This window comes from Girardinichthys multiradiatus, chromosome 1 (assembly GCF_021462225.1).
Source record: "Girardinichthys multiradiatus isolate DD_20200921_A chromosome 1, DD_fGirMul_XY1, whole genome shotgun sequence".
In the NCBI taxonomy this organism is placed as follows: Eukaryota; Metazoa; Chordata; class Actinopteri; order Cyprinodontiformes; family Goodeidae; genus Girardinichthys; species Girardinichthys multiradiatus.
In genome coordinates, this window is record NC_061794.1 from 12,217,274 (window position 1) to 12,242,828 (window position 25,555).

The 25,555-nt window shown below is 39.5% G+C and overlaps 1 protein-coding gene across 4 annotated transcripts; it reads left to right on the plus strand.

The window, feature by feature from the left end:
- The first annotated feature begins 420 nt into the window (after window positions 1–420).
- Window positions 421–25,354, plus strand: dennd2c (DENN/MADD domain containing 2C). Of its 4 annotated transcripts, none has more exons than XM_047377810.1 (19): window positions 421–760; window positions 4,760–5,848; window positions 9,645–9,769; window positions 10,320–10,405; window positions 11,108–11,266; window positions 13,489–13,567; window positions 13,813–13,860; window positions 14,033–14,226; window positions 14,643–14,752; window positions 15,357–15,426; window positions 15,913–15,990; window positions 16,840–16,980; window positions 17,291–17,439; window positions 20,328–20,505; window positions 20,723–20,764; window positions 21,286–21,394; window positions 22,454–22,699; window positions 24,449–24,535; window positions 24,618–25,354. In XM_047377810.1, exons 2-19 carry the CDS (start codon window positions 4,953–4,955, stop codon window positions 24,647–24,649), a joined length of 2,829 nt encoding a protein of 942 aa, XP_047233766.1. In that variant the 5' UTR covers window positions 421–760; window positions 4,760–4,952; the 3' UTR covers window positions 24,650–25,354. The 4 variants fall into 4 exon arrangements, with proteins under 4 accessions (XP_047233766.1, XP_047233780.1, XP_047233756.1 ...); XM_047377824.1 differs by having other exon boundaries at window positions 14,036–14,226; XM_047377800.1 differs by having other exon boundaries at window positions 422–760; window positions 13,810–13,860.
- Window positions 25,355–25,555: the final 201 nt, after the last annotated feature.

Genomic DNA, 25,555 nt, shown 5'->3' on the forward strand with positions numbered 1-25,555 from the left:
AAATAACAAAAACATAATTATTTCATTCTTTTTACAGCAGTTCTTACGTTCGCGTTTACAAACTTTTCTCTGGAAGGAAATATGTAGGCTAGGTACCCAGCAAACCTAAGTCTCATTCATATTTTTTAACATGTACTGTGGTGCAGACAAGGGTCTAGTGTCTAAATTTCCCAGGACACGTGAAGACAGCAGTACTTATTCATGTTGACAGCTGCAGGAGTTGATACGGTGACGTACTCCCACTTGAAGAACTCAAAAAAAACTTTCTCACAGTTCAAAATTGTATCATGCTACCCAGAAACACACAGAGTGAAAACCGGATGTATGGTGTCTAACATAATAAACGTCGAGAAATATTAGTTTCACTCGAAGAACGCTGATGTTTTTGGCGTTCTGTATACATTTCGAGTTTTATTTTTGAAAAGCAGATCCGGATGTGGTACATTTCTATCTGACTTAACAGTCATTGTCCAGCGGCAGGGCGAGGAGTGATTTGTTTTATCTGCTTTTCTTTTTGTCTGTCACAGCTTCTTTAAAGCTGTAGTTATTATATACAGGTAGTTGAGTAGGCGACTCGTTTTCAGCGTCTTAAGCAGTCGGTTCGGGTTAGAGGAAGTTTCCAGTAACTGTAGTCAGACTCCCAACGTTCCCACCTCCTCAGTCTGAACGATGAGACCGAGGGGATTTTATGTTTATCATTTTTTTAGGAAGGAACGCAAGTCGAGGACATGAATTTAACTGACCGTTACGAGCTGCAATGGTAAGTAACTACACTTGTACAGAAATAATAATTATTAACGCGTTATTTGGGCTTTTATTAAACTTCTATGATTCTTTAAGTTAACGATAGCTGAACATTGTTTTGCATTCAGTTGCTAAATGAACATTACCTTAATGCTAACTAATTTATGTGTCACATTTTGTCGTATCCTCTACATAAACAAAAACCCATTCATTACCTTATATAAATGTCCAACATAATTCTGCGCGATTTAATATTTTTGTTCAAACGTATTGAGCAAATTAAACAGTATTTTTAGCATAGACGTATTTTCGTGCTGATGTTTCAGCCCATAGTGTTTTTTTAACACCATACCAAGATTTATTTGCCTGCTAAAACAGGAAGAGTGTATTATTGAGCCATCATTCAGAAGCTGATCAATGTAAATCATATCCAAGTGAAGGACAAACTGTGAAGTTGACGAATCACGGAGTGTATACCCAGGGCCCCTACTTTTTTGTATTGCCAGCCTTACAAGTTTAAGGTTTCTAAACGTTTTATGCTAAATGGTAAAATTATCATGTTATGATGGTCTTTAGTGGAGTCCTCCAAGCGAAGCTAAAGCTTTATATGTGGCTGCTGTTTGATCAGTAATCTAAAGACTCTTTATCTTAAATCACTCTTTCATCCTGGCTTGTTGCAAACCAGCAGTTTTCCTTTATTACAGCATTAACTGTCACCAGTGATCATAAGCTATGGTTCTTACAACGCCTCACCTACAACATGTCCTGTCATGCTGCCCATCTTTGAGAGGGCGTGTTGGGGTGGTTACTAAAGTTACAATTAGGTTTAATTTGACTGTCAAGTGATGACGGGGTACATTAGATCTGTCTGGTTTCTGTGTAACCAGACAGATATGTATTTTGGTATCAAGGTTTGAAAAAGCTGTGGTTTTAATACTACAAAATATTGTAACGGTCTTTTGCAGAGGTGCCACAGAATGCGCCTGAGTGCCCAGTGTTTTTCTGGTTGTATGGAGCTTAGAATAATGCAGCGCTCCACATCCCTCACCTGTTGCTGCTGATCAGCTACCTGAGATAAGGCTCGTACATTTTTCCTGGCTTACAAGAAAGACTAATTTGTCTGCTTGGAGATATTTTCTGCCTTCAAAAACTCGGTCAGCCTGTAAAAATAATAGGAGCGCCACCCAAAACCACGGTTACACTGTCTTAAAGCTACAATTGGCATGCTGTGAGTGACATGTCTGTTAAGCAGCGGACTGCAGGCTAGGTACCCAAGCTTTTATCAGCTTGTTAGATGTGTGTTCTCTGTATCAAACAGAACGGAAATTGATACAATATTCTGTACAATAAACACTTGAAAAGAACAGAAAATTAATTTTAGGGGTGTTTATATGATATTTTTAATTTATACTAATCCATAACAACAAACAAATATTATTGATAACTGCTATTATCAATGCATTTTTTAATAGGCAATATGTATGATTATTAGTTTTCTGTCTGGAAATAAAAGAAATTAAATCGAGGCATACATTTTTTTTTATTTTGTGTTAAAGCCACGAAACTGGGTTTACCTTACGGTTTCATACCATGAGGATCTCATACCGACCCATGCTTATTTGCCTCTGCTAGAGTAACTATCATGCAGCTAGTGTATTTCTGGGTTTAGTGTCTTTCAGAGGCACTATTTGGCATCATATGGTGTGAACATAAATAGTCTAAACGTAGCTGAGATCAGTTGTCACAAATCTCTCGTCACCGTTATTACAGACAGGCTGCTGATCTATTTTCCTGCCGCTCAGGAAACCCAACTCATGCCTTCCTGTAAAATACACACAAATGTTGCAAAAGTGGGTCAGTTTGGGTGATGCGTTGTCATTTCAAGGTTTGGCATTTTAGGGGCAGCATTCCAGTGCAGGCGCATATATTTAATTTAGGTCCAACCGAACAAAAGCATCACTTTTCTGACCTTTTCATATTTAAATCCACGGTCTCCCCCGACCCTCCTCTTGTGCTACTCTGCAGGAATGCAGCTCATAGAGTTATTGTGATTGTGAGCGGTGCTGAAGAATTTTACCATATCTCTCCCTTCTCCAGATCCTCTCGGCTTCCTAATGTGCAACGTGTCCTAATCGTTTGGCTCCAGCGAGAGGAGCCGCTGTGCACAGGCTTACAGCGATTGTGTTGATGTTGACTCAGAATATGGATCACAGTGCATCCAGTTCTAAATCAGCTAATGTCTGAGGCCATTTGTTATCACTTTATGTGCTACAGATACAGACATTTAGCCCAATATATTTATATTGTGTCTGAGAAGTAGGTGAATCTCCTGTATTCCATTTGTCATTTGTGCATGCAAAGGTAGATGTGGTTGAAATGCTTTCCATCGTCAATTGTCACTGCCTCCTTATGCATGTCTTGTGATTTATCTACTTTTTATCTTCTGAGGTTAAATGCTTAAAACTCCACATTCTTTTCTATAGGCTCAGATTAGAGTCAGTAAGACCGTGCGTGTGGTTGTAATTGAATGTGTGTGTAAAATACCAAAGGTTGTACTTGTAAATCGGGTTTTGTCACCCTGTGAAATAAATCTGCCAGAGACATACATGTCTGAGCATGTGTGGAAAAGGAATTTGCGTTGTCAGAAACGAATGTGTGGAGTTCCACCGAAACAATAACTTATAGAAGTGCGCATACAGATGTGATGAACAAGGGTAAGCAGCTTTTCACACATACAAAACAAACAAAAAGAAAAACAGCAAGTTTTTTTTCCATTTCACATCTTTTAGGTGGCAAGAATGCCATCATAAAGAGAATTTAATTAAAACAAGGTTTAAATGTTATTTTAAGACAAAACTGAGTTTTTATTTTATTTTAAATGGTCTCTGTGTTATGTTAGCTGTTAGCATGACCTCTGTGTGTATTCCCTGCAGAATGTAGACCCTTACCTTAACTCTGAGATTTCTTTAAAGCTGCAAAATTTTCAGTTAAAGATGTTCCATATGCAACTTTTCCTGTACTTGTTATCTGCTCAAAGCCTTGCTGTCTCCCACTCTGTCGCGACCTAAATGATCAGCCGACACATCTTGACATGTTGTAGAAGATGCAGTTTCTTTGTAAAGAGCTTTTTACATCTGTTTCCTCTGACTTTATTTTAAAACGCATCACTGTTGCTGAAAATGGCAATATTTTTAGTGTCTTTCACTTTGTAACAACTTCTACATTGAAAAGTATTCTTGGTATCACAACCTGGAAGCCTAGAAATGGCATGCTCACTGATCAAAAAAAAGATTTTGGAGCAACCAGCCGGTCATTGTTTATGGCCAGTCGAGCCAAATATTGTTCGACCAATAATCTGACTGATTTCCTGTGCGTCTCAAATCAGATCAGAAAAGCTCAAAATTTCTTCTAACTTCACAGTTTTTAGATGATAAGAACACATTAACACATTCACAAGTCAGAAGGGAGCCAAATTAGTTGACATAAACTTGTAAAAGTGAAGTAGAATTTCAAAATGTTCACAAACTTTTAAGTTCTCGTGCAGTTTTACTCCACAGGGCGAGGAAGCTTGCTTTGAAATTCATAACTCTGCAATCCTTTTTAACATTATGTACTCAATATCTTATTGGCTCTGATTTGAGCCCATACTTTCCAGTCCTCTGAAAGATAGCTTTGTCCAGATGCAGTACTTTGTTGTGTCACAGGCATTTCATATTTAGCCTGCAGTGAGGTTTTATGATGACAGCAACATAGAATTCCCCTCAGGCTGATGGAGGGTTTGGACAGCTTAAGCCACAAACCAGCTGCAGAAAGTTGTGGTGATCTTGTTCCCTGTCACTGTCTTTCTTTCTTTTTTGAATTTATTTTTTGCAGCCGGTCCTTTCCGACCCATATGCTGTTCCTCCCTCTACCTTTTAAAAACTCTGTCCTGGTGTTGCCTTTTAACCCCTTTGACCTCACAGTCTGGACTGTTTTTAAAGCAATAAATATTTTTTTTGTCTTTGCTTCTTTTTAGATTGTTTACAAGATGAAAGGAGGAAGAAGTGACTCTTGGCTTGTTCAAGAAGACCCATTATGATAATAAGGAAGCAGCTAAAAATCTATTTGGTGATAACCTGTGGACCAAACAAGTGGATTTTTTTTTCTCATGTTTGTTAAAAGGCCTTTTATGTGTTTACTTATGGAGAACTTGGGATGAGCCTCTCAACATGCTAGCTCTGAGAGTGGAGCAGGACAGACGAGGGCTTGATGAGGTCGATCGCCTGCAAAAAGAGGCCACCACTATTCAGCAGGGCTGGCAGTCAGGGAGGCCAGCTTTGCACAAGCAGCGTATTAACATTAAGGAGAAGATCTCCCAGTGGGAGAGTCGGAGTCAGCAGAGCAGCAGCCAGGATGCTGGATTCAAAGTACACCCTCCCCTTGTATCCAGAACTCTGTCAGGAGACCTACTGGGCAATGGCGGTTCTAACAAAACCTATGGAGTAGGGAATCATGCCAGAGATAGCCGCGCAAGAGCAAAGAGTACGGAATTGGATTTTAGGGAACCTCCGGCACATAATGTGCACAATGTTGCTGGTCGAAAGTCGGAACCATTGAAGAAATTTCCCACTCCATTTTCAACCGCATCTCCTGGAAAAAACAGCACAACACAAACTTTTGCCTCTTCTGAATTAGAAGTGGACACTCTTTCTTCAGCCGAGCCAGTCTTTTCAGCCCATGTTGATTCAAAAGTGGATTGCATTCCAGACATCTTAATAGTCTCGAAGCCTCAACCTCCATCAGCTGGCGATCAAGAAGACAACATGCCTGCTGGAAACTTCTACACTTCACGGGGTTTCTGGCGAAAACTCGAGGGGGACAGACTTCTCTGGGAGAACGGCAGAAGCAATGCAGGTGAATCCCGACCCCCACCCAAACCGCTGCGCACATTCCAATATCGTGGAACCCACAACATGAAGCACGCGGTGCATTTGGACAGTGGATCCCCTCAGAACAACAATCACTCTAACCTGAGGAGCAGGAGGGCCGTAAAGCCTCCAAACTTCCCACCTCCGCCGTGTCCTGTAATAAAGAGCGAAGGGCTATCAAGGCATAAAAAGAACAGGTAAGGCCAAAAAGCAAATCACAAGTAATGGTTTGTTACATTTGGTAAAGCATTTTTTATAAGCCTTTTATTGATAATAAATGAAAACAGCAGCATCTTATGAAATGCCAGAAAGCTCAACCAAGTGAAAAAGTTTTTTTGAGGAATTTAACAAGAGAACTAGAATCCCTCCCGGAGTCAGAAAAATGCCTTGAACCATCATTCCATACGAACATGGTTGCCATGCATGATAAGTGAAATTTGCAGATGTTTTTACCTCTTCTGATCCCATTAAATCAGTCGTATACACAGCACTGTTCAACCTCTATCTGGGGGCATGTTTTTTTACTGTTAAACACACAAACTTGGAAGAAATAAGTCTATATTACCAATAGTAGTTGGGACCACAACAATTACCAGATCCTGCTGGTTTTCTTAATTGCATCTCAAATGCTCTCTGCTTGGATGTGGCATTAATTCCCACATCCGTATCCCCTGGTTTTGATTTCTGAGGCCAATGGAAGCTAGAATAAATGTGAATTATTATTATTATGAGCCTCTAAAGGTGTGTGCTTCAACCTTAGCGCATTATTTAATTTTTGATACTCTTATTTTGAAGTAATAAAGGCAGAGCCAACTAATAAACATGCCTGGTCGGCCTTGCTAACAAAAGTCTGTTACAAAAAGCATTGAAGCCCCCACTATTTTGGAACAGTTTTTGTGGCAGCACCCTGTAGAGAAACAGAGTGATGCAAAAGATGCAAACGATTTGTTAATGAGGTGAAAATATGGTGACTTAATTAAGCTGCTAAAGACTGAAAAATGTTGTCTTCTTTGCAGCCTCGTATCAGTGGCTTAACATGATAATTCTGCACTGATAGAGAAGAGAGATTCTTTTAAAGAACCGGTTCAGATTTATGAAACCCTTTTCCTGTGAAAACTAAAGAAATTGATAGTTTTCCCCAAACTTTGCTGAAATCTTGTTGTTCTTGTAGACCCAATATCTCATCTTGTCTCATGAGCTGATTGTATTGTTACACCCCTAAACCTTAGCATGGATTAAATGTTACTCACTGCTTATTGAGCATCTGCTGTTTTTAAACACGTTTCTTTTTGGGCAGGGGGGCTGTTGGGGGGTGGGGTGGGCTGGGATTGTATTGTCAGAGTTTAATTGCTGGCTGGGGGTCACATTCTGTTTGGCAGCTCTGTTCTCTATTGTCTACATGTGGCCTAGTTTGTCGGCAGCGATGGGTCCAGGTCATCATCTTCATCGGCACGTACAAACACAGACCTGCTTACATCACCACAGGCAGGCAAAACTGCACTAGCTGTGCAGTTTATTTACAAATATTTATATTCGGGAGAATCTCTAACATCTGTTTTGGAGTATAGTAGCCGCTGAGTGATTGCAACAATCTACTCCTAAAATAGTACAAACTAAGTTTTAGATCACGTTTTTTGTGTTTTTTTCAAATGAAGCTTGTGCACTACAAAATACCTCCATGGGAGAAAACATCATCCTGAAACGACATTAAGAAATAGTTTCTGTTTCTGCATTTCACCAAACTGACTGTTGCTGTACTACAGGTCCTTCTCAAAATATTAGCATATTGTGATAAAGTTCATTATTTTCCATAATGTAATGATGAAAATTTAACATTCATATGTTTTAGATTCATTGCACACTAACTGAAATATTTCAGGTCTTTTATTGTCTTAATACGGATGATTTTGGCATACAGCTCATGAAAACCCAAAATTCCTATCTCACAAAATTAGCATATTTCATCCGACGAGCTATGAACCTAATCATCTGAATCAACGAGTTGACTCTAAACACCTGCAAAAGATTCCTGAGGCCTTTAAAACTCCCAGCCTGGTTCATCACTCAAAACCCCAATCATGGGTAAGACTGCCGACCTGACTGCTGTCCAGAAGGCCACTATTGACACCCTCAAGCAAGAGGGTAAGACACAGAAAGAAATTTCTGAACGAATAGGCTGTTCCCAGAGTGCTGTATCAAGGCACCTCAGTGGGAAGTCTGTGGGAAGGAAAAAGTGTGGCAGAAAACGCTGCACAACGAGAAGAGGTGACCGGACCCTGAGGAAGATTGTGGAGAAGGGCCGATTCCAGACCTTGGGGGACCTGCGGAAGCAGTGGACTGAGTCTGGAGTAGAAACATCCAGAGCCACCGTGCACAGGCGTGTGCAGGAAATGGGCTACAGGTGCCACATTCCCCAGGTCAAGCCACTTTTGAACCAGAAACAGTGGCAGAAGCGCCTGACCTGGGCTACAGAGAAGCAGCACTGGACTGTTGCTCAGTGGTCCAAAGTACTTTTTTAGGATGAAAGCAGATTCTGCATGTCATTCGGAAATCAAGGTGCCAGAGTCTGGAGGAAGACTGGGGAGAAGGAAATGCCAAAATGCCAGTAGTCCAGTGTCAAGTACCCACAGTCAGTGATGGTCTGGGGTGCCGTGTCAGCTGCTGGTGTTGGTCCACTGTGTTTTATCAAGGGCAGGGTCAATGCAGCTAGCTATCAGGAGATTTTGGAGCACTTCATGCTTCCATCTGATGAAAAGCTTTATGGAGATGAAGATTTCATTTTTCAGCACGACCTGGCACCTGCTCACAGTGCCAAAACCACTGGTAAATGGTTTACTGACCATGGTATCACTGAGCTCAATTGGCCTGCCAACTCTCCTGACCTGAACCCCATAGAGAATCTGTGGGATATTGTGAAGAGAACGTTGAGAGACTCAAGACCCAACACTCTGGATGAGCTAAAGGCCGCTATCGAAGCATCCTGGGCCTCCATAAGACCTCAGCAGTGCCACAGGCTGATTGCCTCCATGCCACACCGCATTGAAGCAGTCATTTCTGCAAAAGGATTCCCTACCAAGTATTGAGTGCATAACTGTACATGATTATTTGAAGGTTGACGTTTTTTGTATTAAAAACACTTTTCTTTTATTGGTCGGATGAAATATGCTAATTTTGTGAGATAGGAATTTTGGGTTTTCATGAGCTGTATGCCAAAATCATCTGTATTAAGACAATAAAAGACCGGAAATATTTCAGTTAATGTGCAATGAATCTAAAATATATGAATGTTAAATTTTCATCATGACATTATGGAAAATAATGAACTTTATCACAATATGCTAATTTTTTGAGAAGGACCTGTATATTACAAAGGCATCTAAAGCAGAGTAATTGGGAAACCTTTTTTAATCTCAACACATGTGGTAAGAATGCTCTGTCATTTTCTTTATGCAAGCTTATCGTTGTCGTTCACTTTTTGCATCACAAAGGAACTTTTTTGGGACATTTTTTGAACAATAAAAGATGCATGGGGCAGGGTTTTACTGGCTGGTATCTATTTCCATTTTGTTTGATCCAGATTCTGACAGATTACGATTTGTTTTTGTTTTTTTGTTCTAAGAACTATAAAACATTAAAGAAAAATAAAATTCTGCAAGTTATTTGATTGGGGTCGTATTTAAGGCCAGAAGAAAATTAAAGCGTTACATGATGATCCTCATTCATCCATGAAAGTGCTTGTCCCTAACCTTGGTCAATTGTTTTTATCAAACTCAGAAAAGTGCTGGTGATGGCTTTAGGAACTGAAAATTGCAGAAGTTTTTTACGTTATTTAATGAAAGTAAAAGAAAATCATCTGCGGATCTCTGATCAGGTGAAAAGTGGCCAGTTGGTAGGTGTGTTTCAATTCAAAAGCAATGTGTTAAAGTTATATCAGAATTAAAAACAACCGTCTGTCCTTCTTATTGACCACTTCGCATTCTCTTCTTAACGCAGGAAGTCCTTTGAGTATGAAGATGCAGCGAATCTGACAGCCCAGCAGGGCACTGTGGGAAACGGAGACGTTCACCCTAACCTTTACCATGCCTACTCTGATGACAACATTTATGAGGATATTGTGTGTAAGCCAAATTCCACGTATAATATATTCAAAGTGACAGTGTGGTGGTGTTGATGAATATGTTTTCCAGATTATGAACAGTTCATTCTTTTACATAACAACAAAGGCAGGAAATCATTGACTGGTGGGTGGCTGTCATTTAACAATATCTGACTTATACAGGATGGCTGTTGTCACTTATGACTGTATAATGTCTGTTTTCTTCAGTTCAGATTTTAGTCATTTCCCACCAGAGCTATTTCAGAAATGTGCTTACCAAAAGGTCACTTTTCCCTTTTTTCTTGTACATAGATTTTTATTGCTCAACACATGTTGTTATTATGTCATGTTTAAAATAAAACATCTTTAGATATGTTTCAGATTGTGTTGGGGTGTGGCTAAGATCTTTAAAATATACATTTAAATTGCCATTTTGTTTAACCAGCACCTCTTAAAGTGCTCAGACATAAAAATGTTACGAGTCTTTGAGGTTTCAGACTTGTCAGGTCATGAAGTTTGAGACCATTTACATCTTGCAGTTTTCCTATCTAATAGTTTTTCTCACTGACCAGCTCCAGGTGAAGGGAGCAGGGATTACCCCTATGAGGATGTCAAGCTGTCCACCATGTGCCTTTCTGCAAAGCCTCCAGTTCCAAAGGTAAAGAAGGATTTTCCAATAACCTTTGGAGTTCATTATTAGGCATGTCCCAATCAGGATTTGTTTTTTGTTTGTTTTCATAACCGATCTGAGCCATTTAACCACAGGCATTAGCTGTATGGAGTCCCAGTCTAATACTTGAAAAATGGTGTTCCACTTAAAACTCTTACTATTGACATTCTTCATGCAGCAGTCTCAGCTTTTCTTGACCGTGTCGGACATTTTCTCCCCACCGCAGTTTATAGTGGACAGCCTTTTTATTTCTGAATATACATCTCACTTGTATCAGAGATCTGTTGCAGCCAAAACAGTCTCTCTTTCCAACACATGGAAAAAAAACAAAACACTTTCATTGTTTGGGAAAACTTAGATTTGTTAGATCAGCAGTGTAATTTCAAGGCCTATTATGCGGTTTTGAGAGCTGGACAGACGGGAACAAATTTCTCCATGGCTTGCTGGGACTGACATAATCACATGGTGTAGATTAACGACAGCAGTTGAATCTCTGACAGCCGCTCGAAGACGCCTTCATCAGGAACCCAAGCTGATGCTTGGGGTTTGGATCAGGACATCCCTTTTCATTCCGTTTGTTATTTCTGTATGCGCAAAATGAAATGGTAACAATCTCCCCTGATTTCTATAGAAGGAGTAATTGTCATTGTATCTAAACAATGTCCTAATTCGACATTTCCTTTGCTTTAGTTTCCTCACAAACGTCAAACCTTGCATGGATATGCTGGAAAAGTGGAGAAGAAGGTATTTCAGGCATTGTCAGCGTCCACATCTTTAACCTTTGCAGAAGCTTCAAAACCAGCAGCACCTCGTCACACGAGCAGTCAGAAAGTTCACAGGACTCCGCAGGTAATTAGCTATTTTTGTGTGACTTGTTGCATCTAAATACTTGAGCTGAGTGGGAAATACCCTCACGCTGTAAAAGGATGAGTCACGGTTACAGTTGGATAGATGGGGGCAGTAACTTGCTGAGCAGGAAGGAGAGGATGCTGAAAGAAACAGATAGGAGTGGAGCAAACCCCAAGTTCTTCTTGCGAATTTAAGCAGCACTTACAAGAAATACCGACGTGTAACTCATGGCTTTGGGAAGCTATTGCACAGGGAGAAACTGCAAGGTAATTCACCAAACTCATAAATATCTGCGAGTAGACAAAGGTTGAAGCTTTGGAACCTACAGGACACTTTTACTGTGTTGTTGGTGTGTTGGAAAAATCCCACAAGTTCATCTTGAGATCTTGTTTTAGCATGTTTTTGTATTAAATATGTAAAAACCATGACATAAACATAGCTAAAGTATAGTACATTTCATCGTGTTTATTACATGCTTTACATTGGAACAGACACATTTACCTATGTATTTTTTTTAGCTATAGAGCATTGATGTAATATTACAAAGGTCCTTGTCTCTGTCATACACATTTTTGTCTTGAAACAGCAGCGCTCCTCTTAGACAGCAGTTTCAACGTCCTCTAGTTGCTTGTTTCTGTCTTAAACTGTGCTAAAGGAGAGAAATGGTTCACTTTAAACAGTTATCCATTTTCTCGTTTTTGACAGCACAACACAGAAATGAGAAAGAAATGCTGGAAATGTAAATATACCAGTGGCTCTCACTCCCCTGGTAAAAATGGAATTGGGTTTTTGTGCTGTAAATATGCTTTTTCCATAAAAATACAACTGAAAAACAAGCAACTCTATTAAAAAGAAACGATAACCTTGTTATATAGCCTTTGTGCACAACTTTTCTAATTTAAGTTGAGGATTCAGGTTAAGTATTTCTCAGCAGATGTCTGTTAGCACTCCACATCTTTACTCAGCAATATTTGCCCACTCTGCCTTGGAAAGTTCTCTAAATCCATCCGATTGTAAGGAGATCTGTTGTCATCAACCTGCTTCAGGAGACTTCTGGCCATTCCAAAATTTTATTTTCTCCTGCTAAAGGTATTCCTTTGTTGATTTGAATTTGCACTTCAACTTACTTTGATGCTGAAAAATAAAATTCCTTTTTATTTCCATTTCCTAGCAGAAACACTTTTGGTCAAAACAATGCGTTTTGCACTGTACATAGCTTCCTCCACAATGTTAAAAACCCCAGTTCTAGCCCAAAAAAACCAAAAAGGCAAGCCCCTGGCATGATGCTGCAGCTACCGTGTTTCTCTGTGGGTGTAGGTTCTTTGGATGATGATTAGACTCACTACAGAATGCTGCTGCAAGGCTTTTAATAAACACTGAAAGAGACAGCATATTACTCCTGTTTTGGTCTCTTTAACTTGGCGACCGCTGTATTTTAGAATCCATTTTAAACTCTTACTACTTGCTTTTAGTCTCAAGTAGTTCCAGGGTCATATTTTATTACCTGAGGTTATAAATCCTCAGATTGTTGGCCACTGATTGTGGAATGTGTTGCATCCATCTTTACTCTGTCCTGATTCTACTGATTGAAAGCAGCTCAAGACTCATTTATTTAGACGGGCCTTTTAACTAGATTTAGACTGTGAGATTATTCATGTTTTTGTGTTATGCTGTTTCATTTTTACCTTTTAATACAGGAGCCTGTTGTCACATGAAAACCACAATAAAAAGTGTTCGATTGCTGCCCCTCCACAGTGTTGTTGTCAGCCTCCCTGACAGCTTTCTGTCGGTTCTTTTGATGATTTTTAGCGAAACATCCAGTTTTTGGAATATCGCTGTTGTTACTGACTGATACTTTTTACAACTACATATTTTTGATATTAAATATCAAAAATATATAGTCTCTAATAACCAAGACTTAGCTAACGATGCACGAGCTGAGGATCATTTCTGGTTCATAGGGTTCAATGCAAGTGTGAAATCAGGTGACTAAATAAAGAAATTAGATCAAATTGTGCTTCACTCAGTTATTTGGGTGTTCAACCCCCCTCCCCCCCCAATGTTAAATGTGGAAAAAGTTTAGAAATTACTTTTTAACAGGATCAATATTATGTCACAAAGCCTGGCTTTTTAACAGAGGTGTGCATAATTGCATTGACAAACTTAGACACCATTATGTCATGATTCTCCGTAAGTACGTGTCTATTTGCGCCTCTTCACAGTATATCTCCAAGATTGAGACCATTTTTGATGACAAGCGAGGGAGAAAAAGAGTGAAAAACCAAGGGCCCTTAGCACGAGGTAAGACCCAAAAACACAAACTGCTGCAAAAATGTCCAACAGTCACACAGATCAACTCGTCAGGAAGATTAAAATGAGCCTCTTGGAGGAAATCCACAGCTATTGATAATGCACTTACTGAAGGCTAGCTGTGGAAGGCCAAGCCAGTGATTATTAAATAAAAGGCTTACTGTCTACAGGTGATTATGACTTGTCAAGTCTTTTTCATTCCCATAATTCTCTCTAATGATTCCTACTCACAGCAGCAGAGGAGACCAGTGGGACAGAGAGCGACCCAGAGGACAACACCGAAGGTATCGGCATAAAATGATCTGCAATTAGCTTTTATATTGTTCTAAGGTTAAAATACCAAAAGTCTGAGTAGCTTCAGGAATCTGAACAGGTTCCAGTTTTCTTTCTTTAAATGACCCTTTAGTGTAGAAAGGCATTCCACTGTATCACCACATTATCCCACCATGTGTTTAGCAGGTTCCAGAAGATCAGTTTACATCCAGTCCACACTGAGACGACAGCCTGGATACCGCACCCTGGAGAGGGACTTGATTCAGCTGCAGCAGCAGAAGCAGCAGCTTTTTCAGATCTTCGTGGTGGTGTCGCTAAGAAAAACCTCCACAGGAAACGCATACTCTCCTGAAATTACTCAACAGTTCCCAAAATTGGTTAGGAGCCTTTTTAGTAACATTACCCTGCTTTGTTTCTGACAGAAGTCTACTTTAATTACTTGAAATGAATTTAATCTGTTAGCGCATGTTGTTCACATCCTTAAGAAGGGGAATATTCCAGGTTGGCATTAACTGTCATCTAACAAATATTAGATGATTGTTTTCTTATTTTTTTACACCCTAACATTAACATTAACTGTGAACATCTTTTGAAAACGAATACCAGTCAGTATAACTATCAGAGAAACGACTGCTACTTAAATGAGATCATACTGACTGGTATCATTTTTAAATCATTTGGTGGTGAAATATTTAGGAAATCAGTCAATCATTTCTGTCTATAGTTTGGAAAATAAATGAATTGTTTTCAGTGAATATTGCAGCTTTGCTTACCTACAGGCCTTCTATTTCAGTTTGAAAAGTCGTCCCGGGTCTCCAGAGAAGCTGAAGATCAACTGAATGTGATTCCTAAGTTCTGCTTCCCGGATCCCCAGGACTGGAAGCCCTCTGCACACACACCAAGGTCAGCTTTTACACTCCACTAACACTTTTTAAAAACCAAATCCTATTACAACAAGGGCAGAATGTTAATAAAAACAGTTTACTTCATCTTCTTTTACTATCTCAAAGCTAATGTCTCCTTTTGTTGTCCTTATATATACCTTTTAATGGAATTTAAAATATTTTCCATGTTTTCTTTCCACTTTACGCTTATTACTCCATTCCCTCTTTTCCTGTTTATGTCCTCAGCTGTCAGCTGTAATCCCTTAATTGTTTCTGTAGCAACACACATAACCCCCGGGGATAATGAAAGGAAATCTAATTAAATATTGTAAAGGGTTAAGGAGCATTGGGCATAGTTAAAATTTTTCCTGGGAATGGTTTGTTGCTGTATTGAGAATTCTGATCTCAACTTTCATAGTTTAAAATATTCATCTGTGACTGCAATAAATGGAAGCTGTACCTGTTCAGTGAAGCGTTTTATAGCTCAATAGTTACCTTTTTAATATTTGGAGGCTTTGTTTCCATTTTTCTATAGATACGTTTATTATAGAGCATTCTGAATTACTTGTCCCAGGCATCCTGATTTAAAACGTGTCTGTTTTGGTTTTCCGTTTTATTTACAGTGAGACCTTTTCCTTTGTCCTCACCGGAGAGGACGGGAGTCGCTGGTTTTGTTACTGCCGCAAGATCCTGGTGAGTGAGCACATATGTTAATGTTTGAGTCGGAATTATTGCGTCCTGAGATCATGTGATTTCTGTGTACAACTACCTGGCTGCTCGCCATGTGCTTAGTCACCATCTCTGAGGGATCGCACACACCACTAACTACCTCTGAATCAGTGACAGAGCAAAAGGAATTTCATTGCTTTCTCCTTTGTTTTAAAAGTGATGTGGTCTTATTTATCACAGTCTCTTGAATCCATCTGTTGTTGTTTATGGTGTAGACAGAGTTTTATCAGTTTTATCTCTGTTGCTGGATGAGTCAGGGGTGCTGTCAGAGATATGCAGAGTTTCAGCTTTCCGTCTCTTTGTAAACTGTTTTTTGATTTATATAAAGTTTACTGTAAAAGCGGAACAAAAACTGGAAACAGGTTTGGATCTTGTGGTATGTTTTTTGTTTTTTGTGAAACATGTCCAGTGTACCCTGCTGTCTGACTTATGAAACTATCTATCTTCCAGCCCAGCGGAAAGGGGAAGAGGCTTCCTGAGGTGCATTGCATTGTCAGCAAGTTGGGGTGCTTCAACCTGTTTGCAAAGGTAAAGTAACTAAGCAAGGACAGCGCCTTGCAACAGTATTCATTCTCCTTAAATCCTTTTTTGAGTTTTGTCACCGTTAGCCACATATTTCAATGTATTTTATCAGTAGAACGACAACCTTTAAACATATAGCCAGAACTACATATGGAAAGATTTAGATAAGTGCAAAGTCATGTGTTAGAATGGCCTAGTCAAAGTCCAGAGCTGAATTGAGTTGAGAATTTGTAGCGATACTTGAAACACTGATGTTCATTAACATTTTTCATCCAATCTGACTGAGCTTCAGTTATTTTGCAACGAATAATAGACAAAGGTTTCAGTCTGCAAAGCTGGTAGAGACACTCCAAATGCAGCTGTGATTGTAGCAAAAGTATTTATTGAAGGTTACTGATGAATGGCATGTTTTTAGCTTGCTATGGAAAACATTTCCCTTCTAATTCACAACTATCTTGGCTTATAATATAAAATCCCGTTGAAATACATTGACATTTGTTGGGTGTAACGTGACAAAATGTGGAAAAGCTCAATGGGGTATGAATACTTCTGCAAGGCACTGTAGATCTTCACACGTCTCTGCTTGCAAGAACTTTGGCACAAAGAATAAAGGGGTATATTTGAGGAAACGTCACTGTTAATTCTTTAATAAAGTTGGAAAACGTCAGACTATATGTATCAGACTTGACTGGAAATAAACTAAAGGGTGATCCTTTTTATTCACTTGGTTTGTTTTTACAAAAGATATTGTGTGACTTTGACCTTCCACCCGTTCTCCAGTTGACTAAGACGGTATGTTTGATTAAGCCTGTTCTTCCTGGGGTCACAAAGATCGGTTTGACTCTGTCTGTCTAGATTCTGGAGGAGGTAGAGCGACGCAGAGAAATATCCCCGGCACTGGTTTATCCTTTTATGCGCAGTGTGATGGAGGCTCCATTTCCAGCCCCCGGACGCACGGTTACCGTCAAGAGCTTCCTCCCCGGCTCTGGGAATGAGGTAACCCTGGAATCAAAAAAGGAAGTCTTGATTAGTAGCCGTGTGCCTCGTAACCACTCCCTGTTGCAGATCTAGTGACTCAGGCCACATGTGGAGGCAGTAAGGGGGATTTTTTTCAGCTTTGATTGGTGTGTGTTGGAAAAGCCATGTGTTAACAGTCAACTGTAATCTACTTTGTCATTGCCAGTAACAAAATGAGTAAAGGAAGTACAATATCTTCCCATTAAAAATGCTACAAAAGTCCACTGCAGTCCAGAGTTTATTAACTTAACACGCCAGGTTATAGTCAGCCTGTTTTGTTTGGCTGCAGGTCCTCACTTTGTGTCGACCAGTGGACTCCAGACTGGAGCATGTGGACTTTGACAGTCTGCTGCAGTGTCTCACTGTTGGGAAACTCCTCCAGGTGTTCGCTTCCCTTCTGCTGGAGAGGAGGGTCATCTTTGTTGCTGACAAGCTCAGGTAATATTGTGGTCACACGTATTGTCTGAAACCAGCAGGTCATTTGGCAACATACAGAGCTGTGAAAAAGTATTTACTCCCTTACAGATTTCTGCTGTTTTTGCTTTTTTTGTCCCACTTAAATGTTTCAAGTCATCCAATTATTGCTAATATTAAAGATAACCTGAGTAAATATAAAAGCAGTTTTTAAAGATTATGTCATTTATTAAAAAGAAAAAGTGATCCGACCACCCTGGTCATATGTGAAAAAATAATTACCCCTTAACCTAATAACTGTTCCATCCTTGGCAGCAACCGCTGCCGTCAGATGTTTTTGATTACTGGCAATGAGTGTTTAGCATCACAATGGAGACATTTTGGCTCATACTGCTTTGGAGAATTGTTTTTATTAAGTTATATTGGAGATTTTTCCAGCATGAAATCCTGTTTAGGGTCATGCCACAGCATCTGAATTGGATTTAAGTCTGGGTTTTGACTAGGCCAGTGTTTCTCAACCCTTGTCTTCAGATTCCACTGTCCTGAATGTTGTATGTGTCTTCCTGCTGCCGCACCTAACTTAAAGGAACCATGAATGAGCCATTCAGAGGTGGACTTGCTGGTGTGCTTTGGACCTTTGTCCTGCTGCAGAGCCCAAGTGTTCCTAAGCTTAAGATCACAAACTGATGGCCAGAATTTTCCTTTAGGATCTCTGCTAAAAGGCAGATTTCATGGTTCCATCAATAACAGCAAGATGTCGAGGTCCTGAAGCAGAAAAGCAGCCTCAGAGCATCATGCTACCATCACCATGTTTTACTGCAGTGTGTACACCAGATGTCACAGGAAACACACCCTCCAAAAAGGGTTTACTTTTGTGTTGTCGATTCACAGAATATTTTCTGGAAAGTCTTGAGGATCATCAACATGCTTCTTTTGGTAAATATGAGACAGGTCTTTGTGGAATATTTGTTTTGGCCTTGGAACGCTCCATTTTTGCCCAGTCTCTTTTTTTTATCGTTGAATGATGATCCCTGACCTTAATGGAGGCAAGCTAGGCCTTCAGAACCTTAAAATGTTCTTCAAGGTTCTTCTATGACTTCCTGGAGGAGCTCCTGAAGTAATTTTGGTAGATGTTTTCTGCATTTGTGGATAATGCTTCTCACTGCTGTTTCCTGGAGTTGGCTTTGTAACCCTTCGCAGATGTCAATGACTTTGTTTCTCATCTGTTCTTGAATTCCTTTAGATCGTGTTATGATGTGTTGCTTTTTGAGATCTTTTAGCCTACTTAATGTTGTCAGAGTGATTTCTTGGTTCTACGGCGCAGGTGATAATCAAGTGTGGCCACAAATATTCTTTCCAGAAAATGTGGTTAATCACAGTTAGTTCATGATTTAACAGGCGGTGCAGGTTGGTTTGGACAGGTTGTTTCCCCTTTAATAAATTAAATCACCCTATCCAAATGCTTTTTCTATTCTGTTAGGTTACCTTCCTTATAACACTGTGTGCACAAGGAAGAATGAGAAAAGTAACACCAGACAGCTCCAAAAAGTAGGAGGTGGCTATCTGAGGTGCCTTTCAGGCTCTGGGCCTGGAAATGGAAATGGCAGAGGAACGAACGAAACTAAACTCCACAGTGTAGTTTTGATTTTAATCTGTCAGATAAACGACAGAATAACAGGCTGACTGTCTCTTATCTTCCCAGAGTTTATTTTCACATCAGCCGTCACAGCGTTTAATTGGGTTCATTTGCTGTTTTGAGCTGCGCTCACAGCTGATCATATTCTACTGAACCCGTAAATGCCATTTCTGACTCAGTTCTTTAATATTGTTTGCATTTTATGAGGTGATCATAAATCCTGCTGTAAAAGTTGTGTTTTAACTCTTGTTTCCGAAGCTGCTGGTACAGATGAGAGATCAGTTTGTTTCGAACAGCGTTATAAAATAAAGTTGGTGATATTAGCGTCTGTCTGCAGGGATTCTGGCATAAATATTATTCGTGTAGTTAAACTGTCTCCTTGCACTAGGATCTTTTATAGAAACATAGTAAAACCCAGTGGTGTGTCTAGTGATATAATGACATGGTTCTGATTTGGGTGTCATCCTGTGGAAAAGCAAACCAGTTCTTTTACAGAACCAGTTAGTTCTGTGGCTCTAGCATCAGCCCTAATTAAGAACTGGAACCCTGTTGGTGGAAAAGTCCTAATAGAGAAGTTGAAATACACATAATGGTGGCATTTTTAAACAGTTTTTAACCTTTTATTATTGATTGGCACGTTTAGCACATTTAGCATCACTAACTTGTCATTTCTAAGTTGTAAACATGTCCACCTTGTGTCAGTCTTACAACAGGCTGTCAGCATTTCCAAATCTTGTCTGATTCATGAAAGTTAACAACAGGCATCTATCTTGTACTTTGTCTCTCTCAACCAAACAAGATCTCCAAAAAGAAGCGATGACTTCTCACTCTGCAGCGGGCTGACTGTCCACTGGCATTAGACTCTCACAACAAGCTCTACATTCAAACTTTAAATAATTTGGAAAATCGAATAAATATATATAAAACATCTGTTTATGTATAATTAGTAATATTTCTATGTATATTTTATCTAAGTTAACAATATTTTGTAGGCAATAAGATTTATCTTGAAGAGTAAATTCAACCAAAACATCCCTAACATCAGCACAGGACCATGGCATCTAGATTGGTTTCAGCCTGATATCCAACGTCTAAGATATCAATACTGGATCATATTGGTCCCACGTTTAGATTTGTTGAACTTTTAGGATGTTTTATGATCCAGTTAGTTTCTCTTTGTGAAAGAAAATCCATCATCAGCGAGTCTATTACGGTGACTCGTGTGAAACATTATAACCGAGCTGTGTCTTGTTCAATGTTTTCTGTCCTACTACAGTGTGTTATCCAGATGTAGCCACGCAGTGCTGGCGCTGCTGTACCCGTTCACCTGGCAGCACACGTTTGTCCCAGTGTTACCAGCAAGTATGCTGGACATCAGCTGTTCTCCAACCCCATTCCTTATAGGCGTTCTAGCACCATGTTTGCCGGAACTGCTAGAGCTGCCCATTGAGGAGGTACGTGTGTCAAAAGCCTGGAAACGTAGCTGGAAATCCCTTTCATTTTCATCTTTGGTTAAAGGTTCACTTTTTTATGCTTAAACACATGAAAGTCACACTGCTGCCCTGACTCACCTCAACTTTTATTACTGCACCTTGTTTTATTAAATAGCTTGTTATGAAACTGTAAAGTCATGCTGTCAGTAAATGTTTCTCTCTCCTGTTATCTTCCTAGGTGCTCATAGTGGATCTGTGTGCCGACAAGTTCGTCATACAGGTGTGTACACACAGGTATAATAAGAAAGGAAGGTGCGGTTCCAGTGGGAGAGATAGCTTTGCCTACACTTGTCGCTTGTTGGGTGGAGTGCTTTAGGGTGACAAAGGAAGTTATGTTGGACACACAGAGGCAAGGCAGCGCAGAGAGAAACCTAGGCAGAATATAAGCTTATAGCAGAGCAACACAAACATGTCTGAAACTGATCTCCAGGATCTTAATTTCTCATAGTTAGAGACCTGACTTTAGTTTACTCTAAAGATGCCGATTCTATATAGAGAGAAATGTTCGGGTGTGGTGGTGTATTTTTTATGAAAAACATTCTTTTACCAGCCTTTCTCTCGAAATCTAAAACTGGTATATAAAATCCGGAATCACGCACAAATTCTGTATTTATATACTCATTACATCAGAGTTCAACCTATATACCCCCTAGCAACAAAATGTCAGTTGTATTAAGACAGATTAGATGTTTAAATGGCATAATGTGACCTCTAGCTGCCTGTTGTTGTGCTTTATGTTAGCTCGGTGATGAAGATTGCATCCTGCCCAGTAAACTACAAGCAGCTCTGCAGCAGATCCTGGAGGACAGAGAGGATATTCTGAGACAAAACAACGGAGACACGTTTGGAGGTCGGTTTGACTGTCATCATGACATGACTTTTACCTGCAGGACCCTTACAGTAAAATTACTTGTACCCCTCAAGTTGTTCCTCATTTGGACATGTTACATCAGCAAACCTCAGTGTATTTTATTGAGCTACTATATGATAGACCAACATAAAGTACAGGATCATTCTGACCATGATACATGGTCAGAATATTTCAAAGATAAAAATTGTAATTCAGCCATCTGTTGGTCTGATACCCCTATATAAAATCCAGTGCAACTAATTACCTTTTAAAGTTACCTAATTAGTAGAGTTTAGCCATGTGTAATTTAATCTCAGATAAATGCAGCTGTTGGAACAAGGTGCTCTGGTCAGATGAGACCCAAATTATATCTATATGGCCTGCACGCTAAATGCTGTTTGGTGGAAAACTAATACAGGGACACATCATACCCACGGGGAAACGTGGTGGTGGCATTATGCTGTTGTCAGAGTTAATGGGAAGATAGGTGCCGCTAAATATAGGACTATCCTGGAAGAAATCCTGTCACAGGCCGCAAAAGACTTGAGACAGAGGTTTTATTTGTAGTAGGACAGAAACACTTTACATACAGTTAAACCTACAATGCAACGGTTTAGATCAAAGCAGACCTATGTGTTAGAATGGCCCAGTCAAAGTTCAGACCTACATCATACCCCAACGAGAAAGGTGGTTCTACAACGTCCCAACTCTGGGGGGTGAATACAAGTGCATCCAGTCCTTATCAGCATCATGCTGATCCCCTCAGCATGATTCTGCCACTGCCATGTTTTACTGTGGAGGAGCATTGAAAAAAACCACGTATCATTTCCACTTCACCTGCCTTACTTTGTTTTAAAATACATTGAAGTGTGCTGTTTTAATTTGTGAAAAAGTTTAAGAGGTTTTAACATCTTTGCAACGCACTGTTGTAAAATTGCAAATCAAGTTTAGTGGTAGAGCTAGTAGACGTTTTATGACAATGTTATCTGTATTCTGAAGTGTACCTTCACTGGTGGATTATATAATGCTCCTGTCTTCATCTAAATGTGACCTATTTAGACCAGCAGGCCGACCTGAGCTCCCTGGTATCTGAGGGTTTTGTCCGGTTCTTCGTGGAGCTGGTAGGCCACTATCCTCTCCATATGGTGGAGTCCTCCAACGGAACCAAGGAACTTCAGCGAGAAAGCTTTCGCAAGTCTCACCCCTCACGTGGAGCCCGGCAGTTTCTGCAGCTCTTCATGGACACACAGATGTTTGCTGGTTTCATTCAAGACAAAGAGCTGCGCAAGGGAGGAGGTAAACAAGGTAAACGATTTTCTCTTAGGAGGATTTACTTTATGATGTGGTGCTAGTTGGAAATCACAACAAAGACGTCTCTTTGAACACTACATTTATTTCATGGAATGAGAATTTATGCATCTAAACATGCCTCCCTGCAAACTAAAACCCAATAAATGAAATAAAAGCAACGCATGGTAGAAAACATTAGTGAATAAATAACATCATGAAAACCAGGGACACATCAGACAGGAGAAGTTAAAGCAGTGTTCAGTAATGAAACCATATGACAAATGTTGAACATCTTACAAAGCACCGTTCAATCCATCATCCAAAAATGTAAAGATATGGCCGTCCAGCTGAACTGATAGGACATGTAAAGACAGCATTAATCAGAGACGCAGCCCAGAGGTCCAGTGTAACACCGTAGGACCTGCAAGGATCCTCGGGTCAGATGGAAGAAACTTTACAGTCAAGGCAACAAATTGTGTTGTTAGGGAAATTAAACCATTCATTTATTTATGTAATTAAACAGGAGCATTACGAAGCCTTTCTGTGTTTATTATTTACATTAGGAGCAGATTCCAAGCCGCAGCATGTGTGTAGGACAGAGCAGTCAGTAGGAAGTGGGAAATATGCAGTATTTCATAGTTTACCAAAGTACAGAGGTAAATTTGTCATTTAGATGTCTGGCTCATTTTAGTCCATATCTTAACTCTTAAAATGGCTTTATTGATCAAGCCACTGGGACATCCAAAAGCACCGGATCAGTAGTCTTTCTATCAATTCTTATCAATCCCAGTAATGGGACTTTTATTTTTTTTACTTAATGCTTGATTAACTATATGCAACGTATTTAGACACCCCACTGTCTACTTTGGAAATGTCTTAATCATCACAGGGACGGACCGTTAACAGATCTGTGTTGATATTTACCTTCTTCGCCAACTGAGAAAACAACATATCAGGTTTCACCAATATGAGTTAAATTAACTCAAAAATGCACCAGCTTTTTGTTCTAATGTTAGCATTATATTCAAACAGAACTCGGTACCAATAAATAAGTTTTAAGTGATTATTATTATTATTATTCGTTTTCCTGCAGGAGGATCATTCAAATCCTACCCGTTACTTCCTTCAGTCCCGCAGATTTACAGGATAATTGGTTGGGAGGACAAACCATGAGGGAAATAACATTTTATCATTTCCTATGAGATATAAAATTCTAGAAATAATTCAAAACTGCCTGGTAATTTAAAGCTCAGGTGACTGGTAGGAGTACCACATTAGCCAACTATACTTTTTATATTTTTATAACTAAGACCTCAGGTCTATACAGTTATTTGCAAAAGTATTTGCACCCCTTAATGTTTTTCACATTTTGTCACTTTACAGCCCCAAACCTCGATGCATTATCCTATTCAGGAGATTAATGTGGAAGTGGAAGGAAAAATAATATATTGGTTTCATTTTTTTAATAATCTGTATACATATTCAGCCCCCTTTACTCTAATACCCATAAATAAAATCCAGCTTTCCCTTCTAAATCACACTTTTGCCTTAATATGTGTCGGTCCACCACATAAAATCTCAGTAAAACTGTCATTAAAGTTTGTGGTTGTAAATGTGAAGCAACATGAGAAAATTAAAGGGGTATGAACACTTCTGGAAGAGGCTGGAACTGTTGGAGAAAATTGCCATCTTTAAGTTGATCCCCTCTTGCAGCAAATGTCTCACATTGATGGGCTAATGTTTCACTCCTCGCCCTCCTCCTAGGGCTCTTTGAAACCAGAGTGGCTGAGTATCTGGATTCTGGCCCGGAACCCGAGCCGAGCGGCGTGAACAAATTTCTCAAAGGACTGGGTTCGTGTCACTTTCTCAAACATTCACTCTCAAAGGTCACTTTACAATGTTAATTTTTCTTGTTTTTGTTTTTGTTTTTTAGGAAACAAGATGAAGCTCCTTCAGATTAAATAAGACCCAGTGTCATCACTCATAAGTGAGAGACTTTATATTTAAAAACAGAACTAGTGTTGCTCCTGAATTGGTTTAGAGCAACAGATGTGGGAAAGGCTCCATGCTGGGTTCTGAATGGGAGTTTTGATAAAGGACCAATCTCATGTTTTAGACCTGCATGTCTGACAGCCTTCACTTCACTTCGGATACAAACCGGAAACTCTTGAATATTCCTTTTTTTTTTCTCCGAGCTGTTTTATGAGAATCAGGTGTTGTGTCTTTGTGAACGTCCACCAATGTTTCAGCCACTGAAGTTCTCAACTTTAACCTGTGGTTGTGATTATGGTCTCCACTTGAATGGAACTGTTTACTTGTAACTTTTCTTCCATTTAGTCAGGAAATGTAACTTATCTGCCTTGTAAGTACTTTGTGAATAATATGCATGGTTCCAACCTGGAGGATTTTATTGTACCCTTTCATGTAAATTCTATTATTGTTGCTTTTCTTGCTACTAAAAAAACGTTTTCAGTCTTCAAGCCTGATTCAGTTGAGGTCTATTAACTCAGAGTAGAACATTTTCTACATGTATGATTTTGGACCTGCTGTCCTTGAATTTCTACGTAATAACTGGACCTTTTTTACATTTTGCACATGCTCGAAGCGGTTGTACAGAATTTGTAAAAATATTTTTTTTTATTAAAGCTGGACATGTCTCTAGTTCTCAAATGAGTTTCCAGAACATTTAATTTCCAGTGACCCTACAGAACCTAACACCTGTTATTAACTCAGGTTTTTTTCATGGCTGATACAATTTCTGGTTTTGATCGATTCCGTTTTTTTTTCTAACTTCCGAATCACATGAGAACAAATTGCTGCAGCTTCTTTAATAGATGAAGCAGTTTTGAATCCAACAGAAAATGAAATAAT

What these genes read in the sequence shown, in the direction of transcription:
- dennd2c (XM_047377800.1), top strand. Translation starts at nt 4,953, where the DNA reads ATGCTAGCTCTGAGAGTGGAGCAGGACAGACGAGGGCTTGATGAGGTC. An exon ending in CCCTCTGCACACACACCAAG is followed by an intron (nt 14,753 to 15,356) that starts GTCAGCTTTTAC and finishes TTTTATTTACAG; the next exon opens with TGAGACCTTTTCCTTTGTCC. An exon ending in GTTACTGCCGCAAGATCCTG is followed by an intron (nt 15,427 to 15,912) that starts GTGAGTGAGCAC and finishes TCTATCTTCCAG; the next exon opens with CCCAGCGGAAAGGGGAAGAG.